The sequence below is a fragment of the Miniopterus schreibersii genome (assembly GCF_964146895.1).
Source record: "Miniopterus schreibersii genome assembly, chromosome: 7".
NCBI lineage: Eukaryota > Metazoa > Chordata > Mammalia > Chiroptera > Miniopteridae > Miniopterus > Miniopterus schreibersii.
The window spans coordinates 5,269,993-5,293,249 of NC_138108.1; the positions used below are offsets into that span (position 1 = coordinate 5,269,993).

At 47.7% G+C, this 23,257-nt stretch overlaps 2 protein-coding genes across 3 annotated transcripts in view; one reads left to right on the forward strand and one right to left on the reverse strand.

Annotated features, from left to right (window-relative positions):
• Positions 1-148: 148 nt before the first annotated feature.
• On the forward strand, positions 149-22,966 carry SLC16A14 (solute carrier family 16 member 14). Of its 2 annotated transcripts, XM_081142989.1 has the most exons (5): positions 149-233; positions 5,805-6,076; positions 11,843-11,986; positions 15,948-16,940; positions 20,299-22,966. In XM_081142989.1, the coding sequence occupies exons 2-5, from the start codon at positions 5,818-5,820 to the stop codon at positions 20,448-20,450; spliced, it is 1,548 nt and encodes a 515-aa protein (XP_080999115.1). In that variant the 5' UTR covers positions 149-233; positions 5,805-5,817; the 3' UTR covers positions 20,451-22,966. The 2 variants fall into 2 exon arrangements, with proteins under 2 accessions (XP_080999115.1, XP_080999116.1); XM_081142990.1 differs by lacking the exon at positions 149-233 and having other exon boundaries at positions 5,987-6,076; positions 11,784-11,986.
• FBXO36 (F-box protein 36) overlaps positions 19,523-23,257 on the reverse strand; it is a 45,035-nt gene continuing 41,300 nt past the window's right edge. The window contains exon 4 of the transcript XR_013999206.1: positions 19,523-20,988. The gene's annotated coding sequence lies outside the window, so the exon portion shown is untranslated. The remainder of the gene's footprint in view (positions 20,989-23,257) is intronic.

The following is a 23,257-nucleotide window of genomic DNA, read 5'->3' on the forward strand; positions in this document are numbered from 1 at the left end:
GCTCGGAGCTGCGCCGGGCGCACCTGGCCCCGCGGCCGCGGCGGAGGAGCGCGGGGCCCCGCGCCGAGCGCACGGAGCCGGGGGGCGCCGAGCGCGGGCACCCGAGTCCAGGATGATAGGCGACGCTGCAACAAATCTCCGCGCCCAGCCGCTCCGGGGGCTCGGAGGGAAGCCGCGAGCTCAGGGATCCGCGCCGGGGGCCCAGTGAGGCCGCAGCCCCGCGCGCCCCGGCGGTGAGTACCCCGAGGCCCGGAGATGGAGCGGCTCGGGGGGCGCCTTGGAATCGGGGGCTGTGGGTGGCACCCCCGGGATCCCCTGGAAGGGGCGGCGCAGGCCCCGGGCAGGGTCGGAAAGGCTGCCTGGGGGGGGGGGTCGAGAGCAGGGCTGCTCCGAGGTGCGGTGGTTGCGCCCAGGCAGCCCGTCCGGGGGTGGGGGGCTCCCCAGCTGCGGGCGAGGCCACCTCGGGGCGGGCGGGGCAGCCCTGGTCCAGGGCGGAGCCGGAGGATGCGCGCCTCGCTCCCGGCGGCCAGGGCCCGCGCGTCCTCCAGGGGCACGCGCCCCTCGGAACCCGCGCCCGGCCGGGGAGGCGCGCTCGGCCCGCGCCCGCCGCGCTCGCCGCCTTCCCTCCAGCCCCCCGTCCGGGGCGCCGCCGGCCGGTCCCCGAGCGCAGAGGGGCGGCCGGGCGCTGAGCCTAGGGGACCTTGCGGGACGCGCTGGCCGGCGGGTTCCGAGCGCGCCAGGGGACGCGGGGTGCCCGGGGATGAAGGGGTCTCGGGGCACCCCGGAGGTGGGAGGGCGCGCGGGCTGGGCGCGAGGCGGATCCCGCCCGGGGTGTGCAGATGCTGGCCCCCTGCCCCCACCGCCCACATAGCGGTTCAGATGTAGGCTCGCAGGGAGGAAAGGGGGGGCTAACATGGGGCTACCAGGGGGCCAGGGGCCGGGAACGGCCATGTCGGGGCCAATGACGCCCAGGCCACTGATGTGGGTCGGGAGCCCTTCTCTCCTTCCCGCGGGGGAGCGGAGTCAGGCCCGTGAGCAGGGCGCAGTGTGGGTCCCTGGGGGCACCCGACGGAGCCCTTTGCGCGTTCTCGGGGCGCTCGGCGGCTTAGTGAGGGGGTCGGGGTGTAAATAAGCTTTGCAGTCGGGCAGGCCTGGGCTCCAGTTTGGGCTCCACTACCTGCTAGTTTAGTTGGACCTCTCTACACCTCATTGCCTCCATCTGACAAAGAGCCTCAGTTTCCTTATCTGTGAAATGGGACATTAACACCAACTGGACAGGATCGTTGTGGAGAAGCCACCAGCGCGGTCCCTGACCCATTGAAGGCATTTGCAGGCTTAGTCGCCCCCCGGGGAGGCGGGATCCCTGGTTTCTCCTGCGACACCTGCGCGATCTTTTCAACACAAGCTCAGCTCCAGCCTCTTCAGCCCCTTGGCCTCAAGTGCCGCCTCTGAAGGCCCAGAAGCAGAGTTTCTGCAGAGCCAAGCTGAAGGTGGACCCTGGGGCACACCCTTAAATCTAATAAGAACCTGCTACCAACGGGCTCCATCCGCCTTTGCAGAAGCTTGTCACAGTTTTCATATTGCACTTTCCTCTTGGCGTGGTATTTATAATGAGCTCACCCCATGCTCACATAGTCACAGTGGCCAAATTAAAAACCAACAGCTTGCTTATGAGAGGAGCTCGGGTGACAGAGCTGGGGAACTGTATTTCCGCTTTAATCTCTGCCACACTCCAGGACACTGACCCCCGTTTCCTGGCCTGCCTGTGTTACTTCATTTCCTGCACTTCTTTCTTTTTCATCACCCCTGAGCTCACACTTGGGGAGGGTGGAAGGTTGACCATGGTCCTGTGATCGCTACATTTGCTTCCTTCATCTTCTCCAGCGTCAGGCCCTGTTTTACGCTGAGCTTCCAACAGGCCAGCCCAGCGTGGGTAACCTTTCACAGGCTGACCCTTATCCGAGGCCCCACACTCGCTGCCTCCATTTACCCACATCCTGTGTGCCACACACATGCTGTCATTTTACATGTGTGTCAGGACGTGGAAAGGGGTGGGGGGAGTCAAAGGCCTTATTATTATTTTTTTAATATGTCTTTTTTGATTTCAGACAGAGGAAGGGAGAGGGAGAGAGAAACATCAATGATGAGAGAGTCATTGATCGGCTGCCTCCTGCACGCCCCCCACTAGGGACTGAGCTCGCAACCTGGGCATGTGCCCTGACTGGGAATTGAACCGGATCTCCTGGATCCCTAGGTCGTTGCTCAACTGCTGAGCCACACCTGGCAGGGCTCAAAGGCCTTATTTGTGGTGGAGAAAGACTTGGAGCCTGGGGCTGAGTGCTCCAGAGCCCCCTCCTAAATCTCCCTTTCTTTCCAGGTGCATGGAAGGGTTTAAAGCACAAGTGATTCTTTTCTGTCTCATGATTATAGAATTGCTAACATGCTAAAGAAAACTTGGGGTGGAGCGGATAGACACTTATTCTTCTGTTGGACTTCTTTTGTTGTTTGTTTTTTAAAGGGGACTTTTTAAAATTGATTTTAGAGAGAGTGGAAAGGAGAGGGAGAGAGAGAAAAAAAAAAAAAATCCATGTGAGAGGGAAACCCCGATCCGCTGCCTCCCCTACTCGCCCTGACCAGGGAAGGAATCGCAACCAGGGCATGTGCCCTGACCAGGAACCGAACCCGAGACTTTTCAGTGTATGGGATAACTCTCCGACCAACGGAGCCACTGGTCAGGGCTTGACTTTTGTTTTTTTAGTGAACCTGGTTGGATAATAAGTCGACTGTGATTCGTTAACACAGGAATTACCTTTGAAGAGATTTAGGTGTGAAACGCAGATGGCCCTGGTTGATCTTGAGGACCTCCTGAGGACCTGATGGAACTTTGTTTCCCACCCCAAACCCCAGCAGCGCTCTCCGTCTGACACTGTAGTCTACATGCACAGCTGTGCCTCTTGAGTGAAACGGGTCCATTAAAGGCCATTTAACGCCCTTTATTTATGACCAAATAAACTGGAAATGTCAGGAACAGTTCAATGCCAACTGCATCTCTTCACCCATACAATAAATAATTCAGTAAGACTAGCAAGTCCTTCGCATTGCCTAGAAAAATGCTTACTATTTCAACTCATGGGCTGAAAAACTGTAACTTGTATTATTATTTCAAAGTCTTTCTTAGATGTAGAGGGACGTTAGGAAAATGCCAAGTTGTGTTGTTTTATCTTCTGAAACAGAGCTGAGCATTGTCCCACTGATTGTAAATGAAGTTATTATTACTTATATAGGCCAGTGACACACGTTGTCCAGCTGCTCCTCCTGGCCCCTTGGGATTCTGCATACAGCTCACAGGGCCCGAGGGAGGGCGACTGCCAGACACCCTCGGAACCCTTCCTCAGTTCATTCTCCCAGCCCTCCTGACAGTGCGGCAATTCCTGGGCTGTGAGCTTCGGAGAGAGAGGGCTGCCCACCCCTTTCTATCCCTGGGCAGGCTGTTCCCTCCTCGGGGGAGAGGAGGGTGGTGGCAGACACACACACACACACACACACACGCACGCACGCGCGCGCGCCTAGAGCCCAGCACAGACTGGACTTCCCAAGGACAGTGGCTATTGGATTGCCTTTTACCCTCTTTCACGTTTTCGTCACTAATCTGTGGAGGGAAGAAGCTGATCCAGATGGCGTTTAAAAAATAAAGGGACCTTTAGTTTCTTATAAAGTTAATATATGTCTATTTAGGGTTTTGTTGTTTTTTTTTACCAATGAGATAAATAAAAAGGAGTGGAAATTACTTGTAAGACCATCATCCAAAGAGTAATTCCATCAGCAACTTTGTTTTACTCCAGTCTTCTTTACTATGGATTCCTGTTTTTTAACAGCAATAAAGGGACTGTGACACATGCCCCGTTTTGTGGCCCCCGTGTTTAATTCACACTTTCCATGTCTTCGGAGTTCGGTGTGATTTGATTTTTGATGGTGGGCGGGCATTGCTCAGCTATATCATGGCTGATTTACTCAACACCCACTCTATCTAATGTTGGGTATTTGACATGTTTGTGGGGGACTTTTTCTTACTATTTCTAGGTTCACTATTAGAATTTAGTTGAATTTTGAAGGCTGAGCAGGAGAGGACCAGGTGGTTAGAACAGAAGTGTGTTCCTGAAAGAGGGGAGAAGAGAAGGTTACACATGAAAGATTAAAAGAAAGAGACTGTGCCAAGTGTAGGGAGCTGCAGGTGCCTCAGGGCTGGACAGCAAGATGCTAAGGCCGGGGGACAGGAGGCGGCAACGGGCAGGGGGCAGATGTGCAGGAGAAGAGCCTGCAGCAGCAGAGCATAGGGTCAGCCCGAGCAACCACACCAAGGTGGGGGTGGACTTGATCCTAAAGTAACTCGCCGAGGTGGGGAGATGACATGGCAGGGCAGCATTTATCACTCCCAGCGTCTGGATCATGGGGAAGTGAGCAGCACTGTGGGCGGGAAGTGTGGCAGCTGAGAACTGGACAGCTATCTAGGAGACAGAATCATTTAAAAGATAAAAATAATACCAAGAACGAGGTATGAGAGACAGGAAAAATCAGGATGAGCCCCAGACAGGTGCATAAATTGCTCTTCCACAGGCATCCCTGGTTCCCCGGAGCCCAGGTCTCCCCGACAAACTCTTAACCACACCAACGCTATAGTCCACGGGTCAGCTCCGCCTTTGGAACTGCAGGGCAGTCGTTTCCACATGTGGCGGCCAACAGTCTCCCATTACCCGGAGCGCCGAGGCCTTTCCGTAACCGCCATCCTCCCGGCTCTCAGCCGGTGCCCTGACTTCCTACCGCACTGAAGAAGTGAGCCCAACAGGTGTAACTGCCCACCCACCGCTCACCATCTCATCTCCGTCCGCCCTTTGCTTCTTCCAGTCTCAGGAGGGGGCCTCACCCCGACCAAGACCCACCCTCTGGTCCCTCCACCTCCGAGATTAGTCATCTCTCCGCCCTGTGTCTCCTTCTTTTGGTCCCAATCCTCGGTTCTTATGTGCACCATTAATGCTCATCCTAAAAGAAAATAAAACAAAACCAGAGTCCTCCCTGACTTAGCATCACCCCCTCCCGGCTCCATCCAGCCTGCTTCCTCTTGTCCTATCATCTTGAGAGGTGTTTCTAAGCCAGGCACAAACCACCACCATTAGAAAGCTGGGTCTCCCTTTGTAAGATAGTAAGTTGACCGTCTACTTTATCAGTCTCTCCTGAGTGGGTGCACAAGTCAGTCCTCCTGGGGCGAATACACTGGCTGTGTGAAGCAAACTGAGCACTTGGAGCCACAAAACGAGAACCAGAATCTAGGCCAGGGCCCCACGAAGGCGAAGCTCCCTGGAAGGCTGCCTGAAGCCAGGTGCCTTCCGTCTCTGATGTCCTTCTCATCACCTGTCAGTATCCATCTCAGTGAGGGACACAGATATGAGCTTTAGCACCAGGAAGCTGGGTTCGAATCTCGGTTTCCTGTCTGACCGCATACCTGCTGGCCGTGAGACATTGGGAAGGTGGCCTCCCTTCTGTATTTCCATGTGCTTAAAATAGGGATTATAATACATATAGGATGACTCTGAAGATTAAACAAGTTTCATGAAAGCGCTCGGTCCTGAGAAAAGGTGAGAAGTGTTCCCGACTCTGCATAATAGCGAAGATTCACCTGGAGGTCTGATGATGGGGTGGGGGGTGTTGTTGCTTTGGTTATGATGAGGGGGGAGAGCTGTCCAAAGAAGATGAAGATTGTTTTGTTGTGTTTTGATACCCAATGAAATGATTTGTCATTTGTATTTCAGAACATCTTGGAAAATGTATACAAGTCATGAAGATATTGGGTATGATTTCGAAGATGACCCCAAAGATAAGAAGACCCTCAAGCCCCACCCGGACATCGACGGTGGCTGGGCCTGGATGATGGTCCTCGCCTCTTTCTTTGTGCACATTCTCATCATGGGCTCGCAGATGGCCCTGGGCGTCCTCAATGTGGAGTGGCTGGAAGAGTTCCACCAGAGCCGCGGCCTCACCGCCTGGGTCAGCTCCCTCAGCATGGGCATCACCTTGATTGTGGGTATGTTTGCCCGAGACCTGCCGTAAAACCGAATAATTATAAAATGGCAACGCCCCCCGTAAGGGATGTTTTCTATTGTTGAAACAGTAGTGTTAGTGATGTTACCTTTTTATCTTATTGTTTTTTAAATTTTTTTTCTTTTTTTTTAATATATCTTTATTGATTTCAGAGAGAGGAAGGGAGAGGGAGAGAGAGAAACATCAATGATGGGAGAGTCATTGATCGGCTGCCTTCTGCACGCCCCTGACTGGGGATCGAGCCCACAACCCGGGCATGTGCCCTGACCGGGAATCGAACCCCGATCGCCTGGATCCTAGGTCGATGCTCAACCGCTGAGCCACGCCCAGCCAGGCTACTTTTTTTTTTTTTTTTTATTGTGGTAAAATTCACATACCATAAAGTTTACCATTTTAACCATTTTTAGGTATGTAGTTCAGCGCCTTTGAGTACATTCATCGGCACCATCCGTCTCCAGAACTTTGTCTTCCCAAACTGAAACCTGGGACCCATCAAACAGTAACTCCCTCTCCTCCTCCCCCAACCCCTGGTCACCCCCACTCTACTTTCTGTCTCTATGAATTTGACCTCATGCCAGTGGAATCATGCAATATTTGTCCTTTTGTGTGATATTACTATTTGCATATTATAAACATTTGGAGTTTTTTTTTAAATTGATCATTTTTAAAACTCTCTTTTGCCCCCAAATCTGTTTTCTTAACTGTTACAACACAGTTATATATCATTACAATATTTGTTTCTTTAACACTTATGAATATTTCTAAAAGATAAAAATTTTAGAGAAAACAGTATAAAACTCAACTAATAATCTTATTTCAGAGTTCTAATTAATTGGAAATATCGATCGTATGTTATTGGAAAATCTATTAAACTGTTTTTAGAAAGGTTACTGATACAGCAAACAGGAAGGAAGGAATAGTAATATATTCTTGCATTTTCTAGGGAAGCCACCCACACGGCAATCTATGAAACCAATTCTTACCCAGTTGAAAATACTAAACCAGAAAGTTATTATAAATGTAATATGTTATTTCATTCCCAGATGTTCGCTGTCAACTAATACTCATTAAGCAGTTATTATATACCAGGCGCTTTCCTTTACATTAGCTCATTTAATTTCATTTAATTCTCTTAACAAACAATCACTATTCCCTAATGTTCACTTGTTTCACTTGAAAAGAACAGCTATACTTTTATGTCAATTTTTTATTTATTTAATGTATGTGTGATCTATTTTATACCGGAAACTTAAATGACCTCGAATGTTTTTCTGGTTTTGTGAGAGTATGTGTATGGCAAGTGTATGTGTGTTTGATGGGAGTCTGTGACTTTTCCATGGTTTCTACATTAGCAAGTAATTGCTTAAATCCAACTCAGAGATTTGCTGATGTTGGCTGGCACACAATCAATGCTATTTTGGGTAATACGTATGATATTAGTACAGTGATAGTACTCATGACAGAAAACAAGAACAAAGTGTTATTTCCCAAGATATGGGTGGGGCATGTGTGTTTATCAAAGGGAATTAATACTGATCTAGTTTTAAAATTAAATAAGGGCACCATTATGTGTGTGAGAGAAATGTTGAGAAGTCACTTTTGCCTATAACATTGATGAACTGATTGCTCCAACCCCGTGTTCGTTGGCCTAAAACTAGGACTATTTGTCGTATGAAAAACGCAGGTAGGTTTACTGTGGTGTAGGGAATGTGCTGGTTTTGTGGTGGATGTAATTCTACCTTCTCAATAAGTCAGTAAAAGAAAATTGTTCTTCTAGAATACTTAAAATCACGTGTTGGGGTTTTTTTTTACTTTTTAAAAAATAAAAATGTTAAGCGGTAGAGCAAAGTACTTATAGACTCCTTCTAGGAAGTGTGTGTTTACAACAAAGGATTCTCAAAATGCCGGGGGCTGAAATGTCGAAACATTTTCCAAACCACCCGAGAAGGCTGTCTTAAGTAATGGAAACAAGTCCCGATATGACTGGATGTAGTTTTGAAGATGACTCCCCAAGTGAGAACCCCTAACTCATAATGATGGTGAAATGCCATTGTCACCTTCACTTTAACTGGGAAGTCACTGTATTCAGAACTCTGAGTGCCCAGAGTCCCTGAATTCCAGACAGTGGAATTTCAGATTGTAGACTAACCTTTCTAGAGGAAAGGTACCTGGGAAACATTGTTTGCTGTGGGGCTCAGAAATCTTAACACGTCAAGGCTCATAGTTGTATCAACGAAAGGTCTTTGATTCTATCTATCATGACCCTAAATGGCTGTTCATTGTCTTGAGCTGACTGGTACAAGGGGCTGCAGATGTGTTGAGTGCTTTTCCAAGTCAGAAGCCATCAAGAACGAGCCCCCTTTATTTAGCACTCACCACATGCCAAGCGCATATTACGTGCATGATCTCTCATTTGATCCTGCGGCAGTGCTGGAGGCCAGCCCATCATCTCCACCTGACAGGAAGAACGTGCAATGTTCAGAGACATTAAGTAATTTACCTAAGGTTGCACAGCCAGTAAGCGTGGGACAGGCTTTAAACCTGGACCATTGGACTCCGAAATGGTGTCCACTGTGCCACACTGCCTGCCGCAAGTTCAAATAAGAACCAAAAATATGTTTGAAGTAGAGAAATACGAATTGTTTTTATTTTCTAATCATTGTAAGCACAATTGGGTTACCTCTTTTAAATTAAAAAAAAATCTGTGAGCCCTGTGGTAGATTTGAAAGCCATCTCTCTGTTGTGCAATGATTTGCACATGGGAAATTCAGTAATTTCATTCTTGCTTTTGATAATTTGGTAGCATGGATCTTGCTAGTTTCCTGCAGAAACTTCCAATTTTTAACCATTTTTAACACCTTAGTCTGACCTATAGCCGCCTTTGCGATGGTTCTCGGAATAATTCTCGGTGGAAGCCACGCTGTTAGGGGAGTCTATGGGCTCACAAGGTCACTGACTTGCCAAGCAGATTTAGATCAGTGGGTGTCAATCGTGTCTACACGTCAGAGCCCCCTGGGCGCTTTTAATAACCACGATGCTAGGGCTGCACCTGGACCATGACATCAGTCTCCTGGGCTGAGACCCAGCATCCGGATCTGGGGGGAGGGAGGTGTTTTACTAGAGCTCCTAAGTGACCCCAATGCTCAGTCAAGGCAGAGGCCGCTCACACCTACTGCCTGCGGGGTTGTGCTCCAAGGCCAGGGGTGCAGTGACTATCTAGTCCCGTCCGTGACTTCATGCCAGGCCTCACCCAGGCGGCTTCTCTCCCCGCGGAGCTATTTCTAGCCTATGAGATGCTGGGGTGGCCGAGAGCTTAGGGCTTCCTCAGGCTGTTCCTTGCAACAGTGCGGCACTTTGTGTGGGAAATGGGCTGAAGTTTGGAGTCCCTCTGAGGAAGAGGGCTTGCTAATGAAGATAATCTCATTCCAAAGCGATGACTCCCTCTATGAAAGTGGGGGTTGTCCCCAGAGGGCTGGGTCTCGGTCTCCCCACCCTCCGGCTGCGTGAGGAGGCCTTTCCGTCTGTTGAAATAGCAGGTCCAGCTCGGAGGTGCCGCTGACCCCCAGGAAACAACGGGCAGAAACAGAACAGCCCGAAAACCTGGGTCTGACCCCCTTTTTCTGACGTATCTACAGTTTGGAACTGTGGAGTCACTCGCAGCATTTCTGGGCCTGATGTTGCCCATCTGCAAATCATAAATGACCGAGCTCCAGTGAGAATGGGGCGAGAGCCGATGAACCAAAGGCCAGACCCCGTTACCACTAATGTTCCTGTCGGTAAAGTGATAAATGCTTGCTTTCTGATACGTAATATCCCTGCAGACAGGAATATCTGCACTTGGGAATTTCCCCCCCTTTTTCTTCAAATGCTTGCTTCATGCAGGTTTCATGAGCACGCAGAAATACTTGCTTCTGGGCCTCCTGTAATGTGGAAAATATGTTCATGCTACTGCGCTGTGATCTGTTGACCTTTCATATCCTAAAAGGCCTATTAACAGCAAAGCCATGAGTCATGCATTTTCTCTTTTAAAGCCGTTCATTCTGGATTCGAGTAGTGGAATGACCATGGGTTTAGAAAAATAAAAATGTTTGTAAAGGAATCAAAGAAATATCTTCAACTTATGATTTGTTAATTTCAGTTGTCCCGAATAATTCCCCCAGATGTTTATCAGTGTGCTTAGTTTATGTATTTGTATAATGTGCTTATTTTATAATTCCTATAAGAGTACACTTATCTAGAATATATTTACTATATTATATCTATTCTAAGAGGGTTATCTACTGAATTATTTTCTGTAATGCGACAGGGTTAATTAAATGAATAAGTCTTTTCCTTCATAATTTTTAGGATTAGGCCTGCTCAAAACCATTAGAGCAAAAAAACAAACAACAACAAAAAAACACTTTTAGCTGACCATGTACTCAAATATGCACATGAATGTAGTTAGAACTCTACAGGACATTTTTCTGTTTGGGCTAAAAGGGGAGGGTCCTTAGAGTTCAACAAGTTTTTAACCTGATATAGTCCCACCTGATTACAGAGTCTCATAACTATGTAAAGTAATGATAAAAAAATGGATGATATTTAAAATGTACCATCTTACTGAATGCTGAGCATGGCCTCATACTTATTGCTAAAATCTGGGTTGCTATTTGGACAAGGAATCCTTGATCACGAGGCAAGCATTAGGCTTCAGTGACATCAGAAATTACCACAAAATCGGGGGGAAAAGAAGGTTGACAAAAACTAGAGCGTCATAGTAAAGCAAGCAGTCAGAATGCATGAGTATTGGGACATCTTGCATAACCGAGTGTGTCCCTGAATCTCCACATGGTGTCATAAATGCATAGCCTGATGGGTCCAGTCCAAGGAGTCCTTTTCAGCTTGGTTAGCATCTTGGAGTCCTCACGAAAACAGGCTATAGGTTCCTTGCCTGAAGCACAGGAGTCCTCAGAACCCCCGTCCTGTACTCCCTTTAGGTCTGGAGTCAAAAACTGAGGCCAAATAAGTAATGTAAACGAGGGCCCAAGGCCGGATATAAGACTAAAAGGAAGGGTGGAGACTGTGACAAACTAGAGAGGGTGTGATGCAGCCAAAGGGATCAGCCCCTGCACAGTTCCAGCTGATTTGAGCTGTGTGGGAAGATATTGTGTTGCCACTGAACTCTTTTGAATTCTCTTAATTTTAAAGGTGACAAATTATTCAAAACATTGTTTGGGATAAACAAAACTCACCGATAGGCTGAATAGAGCCCCTAGACCACTAGTTTCGGACTTCTGTTGTAGGCAAGAGAATGAACCAGCTCCTCTATTTATTTCAGGTCTACCTTCCTTGAAAACCTAGCACACTGTGCTCTCCAGTGAGGTTATTAAAATCCATCTTTGCATGCTAGAAGCTTTTTGCATATCAAGCAACGGGATTTTGACCCCCTGAAGGCCCCAAGGTGCATGACCTCATCCCTGGCTCAGAATGTCTTGTATACCTAGGTCCCCCTTTCTGCCTGAACCTCTCGTGCAGGTGGGGTCTCTGACTCTCTCATGTGTGCGGGATTCCCAAACATGTATGTATATGAAATTTGGTTATTTTCTCTTGCTAAAAAAAATAAATAAATGCATACAGAAAGCAATGGGGGTTTGGGTATGTTTTATTTCACAGCTCTGGTAACGTTTTACTTTTTGTCTTCGTATGAGGACTGGCTAAGCAGGCAGGACAGTGACCCGCCTGAGCCAATCCCTTTCCATGTGCGCAGGGCCCTTCATCGGCTTGTTCATCAACACCTGCGGCTGCCGCCGCACGGCCATCGTCGGGGGGCTGGTGAACTCGCTGGGCTGGGTGCTGAGCGCCTACGCCGCCAACGTGCCCTGCCTCTTCCTCACCTTCGGAGTCACGGCCGGTAAGCTTGTTGGCTTTGTTTGAACTTCACTTTAAATCTTTTGATTGGGCATTTTGGCGACGAATTGCATTGTACAGAAAGAGACGAATTGCATTGTACAGAAAGAGACGCATTAAAATACTCAGTCCTTCTGCCACCTCCACCGCCCCCCCTGGACTCCGGGAAATTCGGTTTCATATGTTAAATGTGCCTCGAGGGTGCTGGGGCAACCTAGCAACTGTCCCGGCCTCACCAGTAGAACTTAATTAAATCTTCCAAACCTGCTTCTAAGCCCTGTCCTTTCTCTTACAAGGAACAGGAAAGGAGCGTAAAAATACAGAGATGGCGAAATATTAAGGCAATTAGTAACATTCTCTCATTTAACAACTGCAGGATGGAGCATGAGTCACAGGATAATCATTCTCTCCTTCAGCCCTTTCAAATTAATGAAACAGCAGCAAAACCCACCTACTTGTAGGGACCTAAGGAGTGAATCTGGAGCACAGTTGGAGTGGCGGCCCCAGTGGTTAGAGTGGCGGCCCCAGTGGTTAGAGTGGCGGTCCCCAGTGGAGAGGTAAAAATTGGCAGCTGGGCACCGCAGGCTGCATATCCGTTCTGGCAAATATCTTCCCAGCTATAATTTCCTTTATCAACAGGTAGCAGAATTCACACTGATAAGAAGTCATTTCTTATTGTACAGTTGTACTTCAATGAACCAGATCCAGCTGACTTTCTTTTTGAGTACAGACTTTTTTAGAAACTTTGCCCCATAATAGTCCAATGAATAGAGCTAACACGGGATTTTTGTATTACAGGTAAGGAGATAAACACTCCTCCCGCTGAGACTAAGGAGACACACTGGGGTCTCTGGGCAGACACATGGGCCCCCTATGAACTTGGTGTTTGGTTCTATGGACTATGACTTGATCCTAATAACGAGGGCTTGAGATTTATTCTCATCATTTAGAGATTTCTATGATTAGACTCTTAGTTTAAATGGAATTTTATCTGTTGCAGTTAATTGCTTATTGATCCTCAAATATCTCCATATGCATTCATTCATTCATTCATTCATTCACTTATTTATTCAATGAGTGTTTATGGACCCAAGGAAGTAGGAAAAAAATTAAGAGGCTGGGGAAAGGAAAGTATTTCTTGAGACACTCTGTTGCTCCCACTTGTTATACAGGAAAAATCCAAAGAAAGTCTTTGAAAATAAATTCACCCACCTCCCCCACAAATACCTATATATAGCTATAGTTAAGTGAAAAATTTAGCTAAATCAGTTACATTATATATGCAAAATGCTGTTGGGCTGTCACTAGTGGGTCATGTTGAAGCTGATTGGCAATCTAGCCCCTTTTTAATAGAAAAGAAACATTTAGATGCAAAAATCTACTGCAAAAGGCAAGTGATTGATATGTATTTATATCGCTGTACAACTTGGGTTTGAAAGAAACTTTGTTGGCATCCTTCTGCATTCCTAAAAGCATTTCAGGCACATTTGTTTGTATCTTTATTTTTAACACCTAGGCAATTAAAATTGCATGGGAGTGTCCTCTTATTAAGCAGAAAATTAATGTCTTTTTGAGCAGTTTTACTTAGTTAGGCAAGGGAGTCTGGACAAATTTCTTCAGTTTTGCCAGAGCTCCATTGTCTTAAGCCTGGCTCTGAAGACACCTTCTCCCCCCCCATGGGTACCTGTGACCACAGGATTTTCCCTCCCCTCTGACCTCCTCCCTCCACCCACCTGTCAGGCTGCAAGTCCCTCCTCTCAACCTGAGCACGGTGAAGAATTGTCCCAGGGTCGTGTGCAGCGCTGGTCATCAGCAGGGCTTTGACTGACACGTGGGCTGGAGCCAGAATATCCATCCCAAGTCCTGTCCTAAAAGCTCAAGTAATAATTGTGCTAATTACAGAAGAGGCTTAAAATACAAATCCACAAATAGCAATGTGTAGATCTTACTAGGATCCTAATTTAAACAAGTTTTTAAAAAAAATCCTCATTTATGAGACAAATGGAAATTTGGACACCTTCTGGATATTTCATGATATTAAGGAACTGCTCAATTTTTTTTTTTTCAGATAAGATGATAGGACTGTGTAGTTTAATCATAACCAATATTTAGAGATTCATGCTAAAATGTTTGCACATGAAATGCTATAGTCAAGATTTGCTTTAAATGTTATGAAAGAGGGCAATAATTCTGTGCCACAATATTTATATTAAAGAATTTCTTGGTTCTTTAACAAATATTTTTTTCCCCATAGCAACCACTGATACACTTATTTTGCAGCTGAGTTTTTTGTACCTTAACCATGGAAGTATAAAATTAATCTCGTATGAAAGAAGTAGCTATTATTCTAAAATGTGACCATTTATCTTCCCACAGAACTTTATTTCATTCCTTTGTTGTGCACCAGGCATTGTTCCAGGCACTTGGGAGAGAGCTCTAGGCCCATCAGCTTGTAGTCTAGCAAAAGGGGAGAAGCCGTCAGGTCATAAACAATACACACAATAAATAAATAAGCAAACTTCTGTGCCGGGGGGGGGGGAGGAGGAGGAAGATGAGCAGTCTAGGGTGAGAGGAAGCCTGGACAGGAGAAAAAGACCAGGATCTGCCGTTGGGTCTGAATTCCAACCTGGATTTCCAAGTACCAGCTAAGGGGTCTTGGGAGAGTGACAACCTCTATGAGGTTCCATGCTCCCTTTTTCCGGGTTATTGTGAAAACTAAATCAGATAAAGCCTGTAAAGCAACTGGCATATCATCGGCACTCGGCTGGTGGTAATGATGACTATATTTTCATGTGTGATCGCTCTGGTCTCCTTCCAAATTCAAGTACTGCTGAAACTTAAATGATGCTGGACTGGCGAGGCTGCGGCCTTGCGGAGCGATAGTGGTCAGTCCCCTTTATACTGTGTGCTGCCATCCTAACCGTGGGAGATCCAAATGTGGCCCCGTGGTCCTTGAAGTGGGGCTCATGGTTTCCCTGTCTGTCCCTAGAACTTGAGAACACAACCCACAACCTCTTGGCCAGTATTTTCATTTCACTTCTTTTCTTTTTTCATAGACTTCACTTTGTAGAGCAGTTTTAAGTCCACAGCGAAACCGAGGAAAAAGTACTGAGAGTTCCCATGACCACTGGCCCCAACACCAACGCCCCGACTGGCATTTTAAATTTTGTCGGTGCAAATCACAAACTCTGCCTATTTTCTAAAAAAAAATACAAGTAAAAAATCAGAGGTACAAATAAGCGTTAGGTGGTTTCGACCTTGAGTATGTATATTTATGGACGCAGTATAACTCCTTTATTCTTCCAGTTAATTGCTGAACAAATTGGCCCCTTCCTGAGGCTTCTGGAAATTGCCTGGAGGTGATCTTCATTCCTTGTACATAAACACTTCCCTGGGTACTTCAAGCGCTTCGCCCTGACTCCCGGGCACTCGGAAGCCCTATTCGATATATTTTTAAAAATACGTTTTTATTGATTTCAGAGAGAGCAAGGGAGAGAGAGAGATGGAAACATCAATGATGAGAGTCATTGATCGGCTGCCTTCTGCAAGGGGCTCAAACCCACAACCCCGGGCATGTGCCCTGACCGGGAATCGAACCCTGACCTCCTGGATCCTCAACCACTGAGCCACACCGGCCGGGCAGAAGCCACCCATTCTTTCAGCACATCACTAAGCGCACAGGGCGTGCTCTGGGCAGTAGGGATGGCACCAGGGATGTCAGTGGAGACACGGCCCTTCCCATGTGAGGATGGACCCTGTTCTATTGTGAGAGTGGCCCGTGCTGCAGGGCCATCGTGGGGACTGATGGGCTAGACACTTGGCGGATGGCCGTCTGGGTGCTCGCCCACCCAGCTGCTTTTTTTACAGTTATTGTTTGTTTTTTTAAATAGTAGGGAGACAGAGATAGCCGCCGCGGGGGGTCTCCCAGCAGAAGGCACTTACGCGCGCTGCGCTCTCCCCCGCAGGCTTCGGCAGCGGCATGGCCTACCTGCCGGCCGTGGTCTCCGTGGGCAGGTGCTTCCAGCGGCGGCGCGCGCTGGCGCAGGGCCTCAGCACCACGGGCACGGGGTTCGGCGCCTTCCTCATGACCGTCCTGCTCAAGTACCTGTGCGCCGAGTACGGCTGGCGCAACGCCATGTTCATCCAGGGCGCCGTCTCCTTGAACCTGTGCGTGTGCGGCGCGCTCATGCGGCCCCTGGCTCCCGGGAAGGGCGCGCGGGGCGCCGCGGGGAGGCGCCCGCGGCTCCCGCCCGCCCACTCCCGGGAATCTGTCCAGTCAGGGGCGCAGCCCGACGGGGCGGCCGAGCCCGAGCCCGAGCCCGAGCCCGAGCCCCAGCCCGAGGACCGCGCGGGGCGCGGGGAGCCCCCTGGCGGCGCCGCCGGCCCCGCGCGCCCCGAGGAGGCCGGGCGCACCCTGCGGGTCCTGAAGGCCGTGAGCCAGCTGAGCCTGCGGGCCCGGCGGGGCGCCCGGGACTGGTACGCGGGCTACTTCGGGGCCGCCTCGCTCTTCAGGAACCGCGCGTTCGTGGCCTTCGTCCTCTGGGCGCTGCTCGCCTACAGCAGCTTCGTCATCCCGTTCATCCACCTGCCCGAGATCGTCCGCCTGCACGGCCTGTCGGAGCAGAACGACGCCTTCCCGCTGACCTCCGTCATCGCCATCGTGCACATCTTCGGCAAGGTGGCGCTGGGCGCCGTGGCCGACCTGCCGCGCGCGGGCGCCCGCGGCGTCTTCCTGGCGGCCAACTGCGGCCTGGCGCTGAGCGTGCTGCTGCTGCCGCTCGCGCGCTCCTACGCCCGCCTGGCGCTCGCCTGCGCCGCGCTCGGCTTCTCCAGCGGCCTCTTCTCGCTCATGCCCGTGGTCACGGAGGACCTGGTGGGCATCGAGCACCTGCCCAACGCCTACGGCATCATCATCTGTGCCAACGGCATCTCCGCGCTGCTGGGGCCGCCGTTTGCAGGTAACGCGCGCGCGCGCCGTGTCCAGGCTTGCGGGCGGCGCCCGGGCGGTGGGCGTTTCTCGGCGATGCTCTGAGGTCCCAGGTAAGGTGAGGCAGGCGGTGGCTTAAACCGGAACGGGTGGCTGGCCCCGCGGCCCTGGAGGTCAGGCTGAACGGGGCCCTGATGACGCGGAGGTGGGGGGTGGCCCCGGATTAGCGGGGGGCCCAGTGCCACCAGGGGCTCTCCCTAGGTGAGAGGAGGGGGCAGGAGAGCGGGAGTCAGAGAGATGGGGAGATGCTGCAGGAAGGGGCCAGGAGCCCCAAAGCAGGCGGCCTCCAGAGGCTCTGAAAGGCCAGGAAAGGGAGGGCCTGCCTCCCAGTTCTGCAGGCACCTGGATTTTAGCCCCTTGGGATCCAATTTAGCCTGAGCTCTAGAACCCTGAGGTCACAAATCGGTATTAAGCCACCAGGTTCGAGGCAATTTGCTCCAGCGACAATAGGAAATGACTACAGGGCCAGATCCAGCCCACAGGTGTGTTCTGTTGGATTTGCAGTCTCGAAAATCTGGGAATGTCACCTAAGAGTCCCAAGTCTTATTTTCTCTTGGGGGACACCCCCCACACACACACACAACAATAGAAGATCTGACAACAGTTCTCCATACTGCTTAGTAACAGAAATCAGCGGGATCAGAGTTGCCAAGGATCCCAGGCTGCAAACCAAGGAACAGAGATCAGACTGTAGGGGGAGAAGGTTGTGGAAGACCAGGTAGGAGCTTGTCCCAAACCTCTGGGCTCTGAGGAGCTTCGTCTGCACGTGCTGGGTCGAAGCAGTGGTCCGTCAGGTACAGTGTCTCGCGACTGCTTTTCATCTGAGCTGGAACTGAGTTGAGCTCAAACTAGAAGTATTAAAACAGGCACCAAAGAAGGAAGTATTTAAAAATAAATCCTAAAGGTAGATCGGAGAACGTATGGGATTTAATGTGACATAAAGTTGGGGACTACTCCTCCAATTTGTATTGCAAAATCGTTTGGTGAAGTTGGGTGTACTTTTAAAAAAATTAACATATTAGTTACTTTTAAAGGCTGGGGTGTTAGGGAAAGATGCGAGATTTTAAAATAGAGTGAATTCAATTTAAGTTTGTAACAATATGTAATCTGCTTAGCAGACGTTCTCTGTAGTCTTCAGAGACAAGAGGTAGCATGGCGTGGTGGGAAGGCGATGCGGGTGTTCTAAGAGTGAAGGTGTTTATTGTTATCCCCCCAGAAGGGGAAAGACATGAACAAAAGAGGAGCCAAGCGATGTGACTGAAACTCCAAAATATTCAGTATGGCTGTGCTCGTGTCGGCTCGGGCGGTAGGGGAGAGCGGCAGGTAGGGGCCACACCGCAGAGCCCGGAGCTTAGAGCAACCACTCCAACTAGAGTAAATAGTCTGAACGAAAAGCAACTGAATTTTCAGCCAGCTCGGATTCTGTCCTATTGTGAGGTGAGGGCCGTGTTAAGCGGCGATGGTAGTCAGCTCACTTCAGCTATTGATTTGTTTAGAGCCACCGTTTCTGCTCTGTCACTTGACCATATGAAAAATGAGGATTTAACTATTAAAATGACGAGGCTGGCTTTCCTGTGGGATGAGTGGAGTATGAGAACGTCATTTACAGTGACGGCTTTTAAGTGGTTGCTTATGGATGGTCCTGTTGTGTGTATACTCTGCTTACACGGACAGACCTCTCTGCATTACCTGCAAGGGGCTCATTCATTCATCATGATTCACAGTGGTCCACGGTCCCCAAATGGTGACACTGAGCAGAGACTCCTTCACTGGTCATGATTCACAGTGGTCCACGGTCACCAAATGGTGACACTGAACAGAAGTTGGGTGTGTTTTTGTTTATATATCAGTTTCCCTTTCTGATTCAGTCCCGAGGCAGAGTCATTATTTTTGGATTATATGTCTAATCATCTCTGTTCTGCTCACCTCAGACTGGAGATTAAGAAAAGATGCTAGAGCATCTTACTAAACCACATCGAGAGAGTCTGATATTTTCTTTTCTTTTTTTAAGCAAATAACAAACTCAAAACTTGGTTAACTTTTAAAGTATATCCAGAATTCATAGCTTTTGGGTGGTTAAAAAAATTGTAATTTTTAATGCTATTAGGTGTTTTTCTTTATGACTATGGTGACTGACCCAGGCACATTCATTGTGCACTAGGTACAATGAACAAAGCAATGTAGACAACTACCAGGAAGTCAGAGGTGCTGGCTCCCCCTTTAAGACGGGCTTCTGTGTAGCTCTTTGTTGGTGGGGGAAGTTTAAGTTGCATCTATGCATTCATTTGCCAGTAAGATATTTTTTAAAAGATATTTTTGTAAAGTGGCCATGGAATGCTATGTTGGTCATTAAATCATTTATATTTTTCTTATGCCTTTGCTAATTTAATGCACTTGAAGTGGAAAAGTAAGTGCTTACATTTACATTTTTACCATAAATAAAATTCTTGTGTGTGGCTTAATCCTCTCAGTTTGCATAGCTGGCTCTGTGGGGACCATGGCATGTGACCCACTCTTAGAATTAATCACTAAAGGGAAAGAAACATCTTATTTCATAGTTTCTGAGACTTTTTATTCTTTTCACATTTAACATCTCTGAAATTGGAATGCATTTAACAAAGTCCTAAAAAAAATGGAGTCATATTTTCAGTGACAAGGATATTTCTTTCTTATTGATACATAAGGTAGTAATGAATCATGTAATTCATGGCAATTTTAGAATCCATGAAATATAGTAGTATTTTACCAGGTACCCAGTAAGATTATTTATTATATGAAAGTATTAATATTGGAGTATTATTTGAAAAGAACTGATAATTTAGTCAGCATTTAAGGCTATCTCTTTGGCAACTAAAGATTTTGTAAATACAAACATTAAAGTTTTATAGCTGTAAATATAAATTTTATATAGCCTGGGAAGGTTAGTTCTTTCTGAAACAGATGTTTACCCTCATACACCTCCGAACGGCAGAAAGTCCAAGTGTCTTGGGCTCAGCCTCTTGATATCCACTAGAAACGTCTTCAAAAGCCTTTTGAGAATTACCCCGAGGGCTCTGAGCCAGAAGATTCTCCGAGTGGGTCCCCAGGCTACTGTTTCAGTGCCTTAAAAAGTGCCCTGGCTTCAAAGATAAATGCATCATCGCCAGGTACTGGGAACTCTTGGTTTGGCTTATACAGCCCCGACTTAAAAACGGCTAAAGGAAACGTTTTAGGCATTAAAGGACTTACTAGTAAATTACAGAAGTATTTACAGTTGCAGAAAGTGCTTGCTTTGTGTTCTTGACTTTATCAACCACGTGGCACTGAATATTCTTTTTTTTGTTTTGCAGGGTGGATCTATGACGTCACACAAAAATATGATTTTTCCTTCTATATATGCGGTTTACTTTACGTGGTAGGAATCCTCTTTTTACTCATTCAACCGTGTATTCAACTTATAGAACAATGCAGAAAGAAATCCAGGGGAGGTGCACATGTGTAGTGTCACGTGATGTTTCATGCGCGATTTCTTTGTGGTTCTCACGCCTACCTCGCCTGGTCGCTGTGAGAAGCCAATGACATATGGTGGGAAAGCGCTCCGCAGGGTCCCCGGCACTGTCCCTTGTAAATGCCACCGTCACTGCTTCACTCACGGCAGCACTGCCTTCTTGCGCCGGGAGCGACGCTGAGCGCCAAGGACTCGGCGTGTTTCAGAGGTGACAGCATCCTCCGGACACAGCCTGCTAGCAACTGGAGAAATGTCCTTACAAAAACCATCCTCTCGCCATCCACTGGGCAAGGGTTTTAGATGCGGCTTTTTAAAACAAAGACAAGGATTGAAAACGTCCCGGCCCCACTCTGGCAGACCTCGCTTTGTTGTGCTTCACTTTATTGCTCTTCACAGACTGCGCGTTTTTTACAAATCTGAGGCCAGACCCGCCACCAGCAGAATGATTGCGACTCAACGACTCGCTCTGTGGCCCCTCGCTTTGCTGCAGGGGCCTGGAACGGAGCTGCAGTATCTCTGAGGTCTGCCTGGACTGTGTAAAGAGAAAATAAAGTGTCTAAAGGCTTCTGAAAAGCTCACAGGTAAATGGGTTCTAAGCACAAGACTATGCCTAGGATTCAGAAATTCACTGTTTCAGGGAGCTATCGATTTCCCACTGTCAAATAAATACAGGCTCTAATTTCGAAGGTAATACATGTAGTACAATTACAGAAAACATTTCTATTTTTATGAAGTAATTCTGCAACTAGGGGGTACAGTTTCTCAATCTTCCCCTAAGAAAAGCATTAGCCATCAATCCTAATTCAGTAGGATCCAGTTATAAACTGAATCTTGAGACCAAACCTAGGTAACAATTTCCTTAGCGAAAGTCGTATTTGTACCCACAACTTCTGAATCAAGGGCTATGATTCAAGCACTTTAATTCATACCATCGGCCTCTTTGTTTATGAGCACGATCTGGGGCCTATAAAATTTTTCTTTTCTGAGTTTCTCATGCCCGGTAAATAAAATTCGTAGAGAACTAATTGCGGATTGACATGAGGTTGGTGGTTAAATGATTTGTAAAGTGAGTTACGGATCCAGACTGTAGGACTGTGAGGCTATAAACGGAATGCCCTTGGGGTAGGTGTCTGTGCGCCTGGCCTGGGAGTAGTGGTAGCAAGGAGCCCTCTTGGGTACCTGAGCTGTGCACAGTTTAAAAATAGTCCCTTGATCTGTTCCATACAGGAGACAACTGTGACCCATGACATCCAATAATTCTCTTCCTTTATCCGAGAGCTCTATTTTTCTAAGTCAAACATTTTTCAGACTGCAGAATGCTCTTCCCAGGATCATTTTGAAATTTCTGGCTGCCTTACTTGTTTACACATATTTTAGAACTGTTTAAATTTCTACTCACAATTTGCTCTTCGCACACACAAAAATCCTTTCATATCATTGCCCAGTGTCGTAGGTCAAATTTATCTAAAGTGAGTGCAGACCACTCTCAGTTTTCCTTGGTAATTAGAGGCAAGAACAGTACTAGTAATTAGAATCACAGAATGGTAACCCCAAGCCTAATTTTAGCCAGCGGTTTCCGTCTCAACTCCACAAAACCCTTCAGAGCTATTAACAAGTAATTGCATAGACAAGTTTCCTTTTTGCTTTATCTTCATTATTTCCTGCCCTAATGCCTAGTGGGAGGGTTTGTGTAATGAGAGGGAACCCGAAAATAACAATAATAATAATAAAAGGCAGCTAATGGAAAGAAGAAACAAGAGCATGACTAATATACACACACAATATTACCTCCAACAATGTGAGTGTGCATGAGCGTAGGTAACAAATCGCATGGCACACTCATTGGGTTCAACACGGTGACCTATCCGATACCATTACAGCTTCGGCTGCTGTTAAAGAACCCAGCTCTCTATTTTGATAAAGGTAAATCTTAAATGCTGAGGCAATGCTCTCTCCCTCTATATATTTACAATGAAATACGGATGGTTAGATGGAAAAACGTGTTTTAGAACTGACCCCAGGACTTCATTACTTTCACATTCCGATAACGCCAAATTGACAAGGGGCAGTGTTCGAGATTCTGCAGGGCGCTCCGGCCAACGCGTCCCGACGCCCGGCTGCTGGTTGTGCGACCATGAGTATCCGTTTTCTGTCCAATGACCGGCTTTAGTTTCAGGTCCAGGTTAAACCTGCTCATGTTCAGTTCGTACAGTTGTTTGTTGACTGATTGTTTTTACAGAAGTGGTTTATACCACATCAGAAGGTCCCAGTTGACAAAAACAGAGTAAAATCTGACTGCAATATTCATGCCAACAGACTAATAGAGAATGCTGTAAAGAACTATAGCACATACATTCTTTCCTGTTTAAAATGTTATTATTTGCAGTTCTTTGAAGATATTATAGAAGGCTGTGTATTTATTTATGTGCTTTGTAGTTTTCCCCTCATGTATCCAAGTAATTTTTATTTCCATACAACTAAATAAATGTTGTCCTGTTTAAAGATGGTAAGTTTTTGTATAAAATCTCTATTTTCTTGGCCTTTAAAGAAAAACTCCTAAAGTATAACTGCTGATTACCTGTTTGGTTCTGTCCCCTGGGAGTTTTTATTAAGTGTGGTCATACAGCCACCTGGACAGAACCACCCAGGGACGTGTCCAGCTATTAAATTTAAAAGGCACACACCTTGCCCAGCTGGGCGTGGCTCAGCCGTTGAGCATCGACCTAGGATCCAGGGATTGCGGGGTTCGATTCCCAGTCGGGGTGCAAGCCCGGTTGCAGGCTCTGTCCCCGGTCGGGGTC